The 4,802-nt window shown below is 36.1% G+C and overlaps 1 protein-coding gene across 1 annotated transcript; it reads left to right on the top strand.

Moving 5' to 3' along the window:
- Positions 1–1,121: 1,121 nt before the first annotated feature.
- On the top strand, positions 1,122–4,284 carry LOC105042844 (uncharacterized). Its single transcript, XM_073256510.1, is given in 5 exon segments — positions 1,122–2,521; positions 2,524–3,257; positions 3,367–3,588; positions 3,726–3,845; positions 3,932–4,284. Coding segments are annotated over 5 exon segments (1,590 nt in total). The 5' UTR covers positions 1,122–2,058; the 3' UTR covers positions 3,983–4,284.
- The last annotated feature ends 518 nt before the right edge of the window (positions 4,285–4,802 follow it).

Raw genomic sequence — 4,802 nt, 5'->3', positions numbered from 1 at the left:
CCCCATCGGCGGCTGCACCTCATCAGTAAATCTAATCTCTTCTTTGTTACCATTTAGAATACCATCGCTACTTATGAGCTCCATCTCAATTTTGCTGACATCATCGTTCTTTTTTCTAGTACTTCCCTTGATGGCTTCAAACATCGTGCTAAGTTGACCCGATATTATAAAATATACGATTTGGTCATTGTGCAAAAAAAATATGTTATTAGATACGTGGAGGATAATTTCTTCTCAAAAATGCCAAATGAGAATCGAGCTTGAACATTATATTTTTATTAATTTTTAAATATTTTTTTATAAAATTTATATTAAAAATATGATAAATAAAAAAATTTATTTATTTAAATTTAAATTTAAAAATAATTATCCATCGAGTTTCAAATAAAAATAGCTACTCATTTGAAACATATCTTAAAAGCAACTATCCAAAAAAAATAAAATGATTCAATTATCTTTACAGTTATAAAATAATATTATACTATTATAAAATAATACTATATTATTATAAAATTATACTGTACTATTATGAAGCAATACTGTATTGTTGTAAAATAATATTATGATATACATTATGATAATATAATATTATTTTATTATAAAAAAATATTATACTAGTATAATATAATAAAACACACTGAATACCATACTAACATAATATGATATTATTTATTATAAAAAAATATATACTAATATAATATAATAAAGCAATACTATATTATTATAAAGTAATATCATACTAATATAATATAATATTATTTTATTATAAAAATATCATTATAGTATTTTAAAAAATATAAAAATATAAAAATTATTTAATCAAAATAAATAATTACTTTTGACTTATATTTCAAACAGACAGCTATTTTTATTTGAAACTCAAATGGATAACTATTTTAAATTAAAAATATAATTAAAAATTTATTTTAATTCTCTATTAAATATATATTTAAATTATATATTTAAAATATTTATTAAAATATTTTATAAAAATTTATATTTATTTTTTATAAATATTTTTATTTAAATATTATATTAATATTAAATATGTATTTGTAAATAAAGACAGCCATCTCCAAACACGTCTTATCCAAACTTGCACCTCGTAAGAGAATCTAGCTGGCATCTCGGTATAATAAAAAGCATCTCTCGACCCTTTTGCCTTCCCAACCAACCCCTCCCTCTTCGTTTTTATATTCGTTGGTCCTAATCGCCTAAGAAAGTCTCCGTTTCCCTCTATCTCTCCCTCCAAAAATCTTCGAAATCGAATGGAGATGGGCATGGAAATGGCATGCCACGGTGTCGATCGCGTTCTTTCCCACTCACGCAAGGTGTTTCCGGCGACGAAGAGGCGAACTCGAAGGGCTCCCACGATATGCAGTTGTCGTCCGACGGTGAACATACGAAATTAGGGTTTCGAACGGTTTCTTGTTGTAAGTCAAATCTTTGCTCTGTAAAACGTGTTTTATAGCGTTTCTTGAAAGAATTAGTGGTTCTTGGGGTCTGTGAGGGTTTGCTTCCGGGCACAACCCCACCCCAAAGCAAAGGGAAAACGTTCTTTCTTTAATTTCCTAGGTTCAATTCAAGAGAATTCATGAGATTCGAAGGGGTTTTGGGTTCTTAGAGTAGTTGTGTGGTTTTCTTAGCGTTCAAATGGAAGCAAACGTTCGAATACCTCCGTTTTCTTGTGCTCTTGGGTGGATAATGCAAGAACCAAAGCAGAATTCTAAAGCGAGGGTTTCTTGAAGTGCCTTCTCGAAGATTTGATACTCTTAGTGCTCTTTCGGGTGCTAAAAGGAGGATTTGTAAGGGACCTGAGGCATTTTCAGGGTTCTTGAGTGATCTGTGAGGTTATCTTTGTTGAAATGGTAGTAAATAGTCGAATATCTTTGTGTTATTGGGTACTCGGGGTAGTTACTTTAGAAAGCAAAGAAGGGTTCTAAATTTAATGGTCTCTTGAAATTTCTAAATAAGATTTGTTGCTTTTAGGGTTTATCTGGTTCAGAAACCAAATTTCTTGTGTAAGTCGAAGAGATTGAAGTGCTTTAATCTTCTGAGATGGTGGGAAGAGAATTAGTACCTGGAAAGGCAGCCACACTGGATCTGAGGGAGGTGTCAGCTAGGAGAACTCTTCATGATGTCCGGCAGAAAGGGCATACGTATGTGGAGCTGAGACAAGTTGGGAAGCGCAGCATATTCTTCTGCACCCTCTGCCTCACCGAATGCTACAGTGAGAGGGTGCTGTCTGATCATCTCAATGGAAGTCTCCATGCCCGTAGATCTACCGCTGCCAAACTTACTCTTTTTGGCCCCAACCCATGGCCTTTTAGTGATGGTGTTCTGTTCTTTACTAATCTTTATGAGGATGATCCGTTCTTGTCAGCTTTTTATTCTCAAAAGTCTCCAATTGCCGGTGAACATAGTTCTGCGGATAGAGATGAAATGCGTTCAAGGTTTACCAATAGCAGCACTGTGAATTTAAGTTCTGTGGATACTGGTTCTGATCTTAACAGGAATGGTGGTATGCTAGTATTGGAGTAGATGTCGATGACCAAAGAAGTTCTTCAAGAGCCAGTAGTTTGGACATAGCTAGAAACAGTCTTTATAAGACTTCAAATCACAATGAGACTGATAGTTGTCTGACAATTCCTGGGGTCTTGCTTAAGGAGGAGGTTTCAAATTTGAATGTACGGCTTTTAGGGATTGGTCACATTGCTTGTAGAATCCTTGAAACCACTGAGATTCATGGTAAGATCACCAGAATGTGGTGTGCTTGGTTGGGACGGGAGGAGGGTGATGGCAGTGACAAGTGGAAGTCGTCTCCAAACTGTGAGTTTGCTATAGTTAACTTTTCTTACACATATGGCCTGGGCAGAAATTGGCCTTCGGATGACCAAGACCCTCCTGCGTCCCCTGGCTCTGTGCTTGAAATTGATGACACTGGGCGTCAGAGAAAAAAGAGAAAGAAATCATGCTTGAATCAGGAAAAAACTGGTGAGGATCTGCCTGCTCGTTGTGTGTCCCCTACCCAAGATTGCCCAGGTCTGGATGATTCTGCTGCAGATGCTCCAGAGCAGCTTCAAACAAGACTTATATCCAGCAAGACTGTTAGACAAGAGTTGAGGAAGCAGAAGCGCTTGGCAGCGGAAAGAGCCTGTGATATTTGTAGGCAACCAATGCTTCCTGGAAAGGATGTGGCGACCTTGTTAAATTGCAAGACTGGTAAATTAGCTTGTAGCAGCAGAAACACTAATGGGGTGAGTGTTTCTAATGGGGTAAATTAGCTTGTTGCTGTTCTTATTATATGCCAAATTGGGCTATTTCTCTGATGAGGATTTCATTTAGAGTCTTCCCCTTTTATTGTAGGCTTTTCATCTATTCCACATTTCCTGCCTCATACACTGGGTTCTTCTCTGTGAGATGGAAATATTGTCTAATCAGTCAAATAACCCAAAAGCCACTCGAGGACGCAAGGGGAAAGCAACTCAGAAAGACCGTTTCTCTTCTGTGTTTTGCCCAGACTGTCATGGAACTGGCATATGTATTAAAGGAGAAGAACTTGAAAAACCAGACCTTTCATTGTCTGAGGTTATTATTTCTTCTATTGCCCTGTTTATTATACTTCAAATTTGTATGAATTAAATTCCTTTCTTCTGTTTGATGCAATCCTAATTATATATTTTTGCACATTTCCACTTTCCTGATGAGGCATTCCATCGTTTCAGATGTTCCACTATAAACTGAAAGCCATTGAGGGGCACAAGGCATGGATGAAAAATCCTGAAATTCTCCAGACATGCTCTACCGGTCTTCACTTTCCTTCTGAGTCTGTAGATAATTCTCAGGTTTAATTTTAGATCTTTTTGATTTGTATTATTTCGAATAAACTCTGTCAAAATTGTAACAATGCTTCCATTTCCTCTTGGTGCAGGAAAAGGTGATGCCGCCAAAATTGCTGCGTTTCTACAGAGCTGATGCATAGAAGTATACCAAAATTACGTGGGACAAAGTGCTTAGACTATGCTCTCCCAAGCTGCTCATCAACTAGTGGATGACTTGAATGGGTTTCTGCATATATTTGAGAATGTAGAAAGAGTTAACAGTAGTTGCTCATCATGATGTATCTGCAGTTTCTCATTGATGTCACAGTAACTGTAGCTATGTTCATGTTGCTATCTCAGCATAGTTGTCAGCTATATACATAGCATTATGTATATTCTAGATGTCCCGCTGTTGTAATTGTACCTGAATGACTACGTAATGGGTTCATGTATCTTTCTCACAGCTCATGTCTTCTTTTAGGGTGATATCTTTTTTTACATGATTGTAGCTCAAGAGAAGATGTTAATGCTTGGTTGTCTATCAGATTATCTCTCAAGTAGAATTTCTTTCACTACCTCTTTTTTTATGCAATAATATTTTAAGAAATTTTGAATAGGTAAAATACATTATTTCTTAAGTAGAGTTCCAGCGACTCTCTCTCTCTCTCCCTCTCTCCCTCTCTCCTCCCCCTCCCCTCTTACCTTCCCTTCGCTTCCCTCTCTCCCTCCCCTTTTTGCAATTTTTCTTTCATGTGGCTGTGAAACTATGGTGTAATGCTTTAGATATTAGAATAGTGGAAGTGGATTCATTGTTTGAAAATGATCTCCATTGTGAATAAAAGCATCTTCCCAGGAATAAACGATATCAAATTTCGGAAGATCATTGTCCAAGTCCCATCAAAGGATGAATGTGAAAGTATAGATTACCAAGCCTTTCAGCTTTGGATCTTTGTACGGTTGTCTTTATGCATTCTGACGGCG

Source organism: Elaeis guineensis, chromosome 4 (genome assembly GCF_000442705.2).
Source record: "Elaeis guineensis isolate ETL-2024a chromosome 4, EG11, whole genome shotgun sequence".
Classification (NCBI taxonomy): domain Eukaryota; kingdom Viridiplantae; phylum Streptophyta; class Magnoliopsida; order Arecales; family Arecaceae; genus Elaeis; species Elaeis guineensis.
The sequence above is the reverse complement of the archived record's forward strand: the minus strand, read 5'-3'. Positions and strand labels throughout refer to the sequence as shown.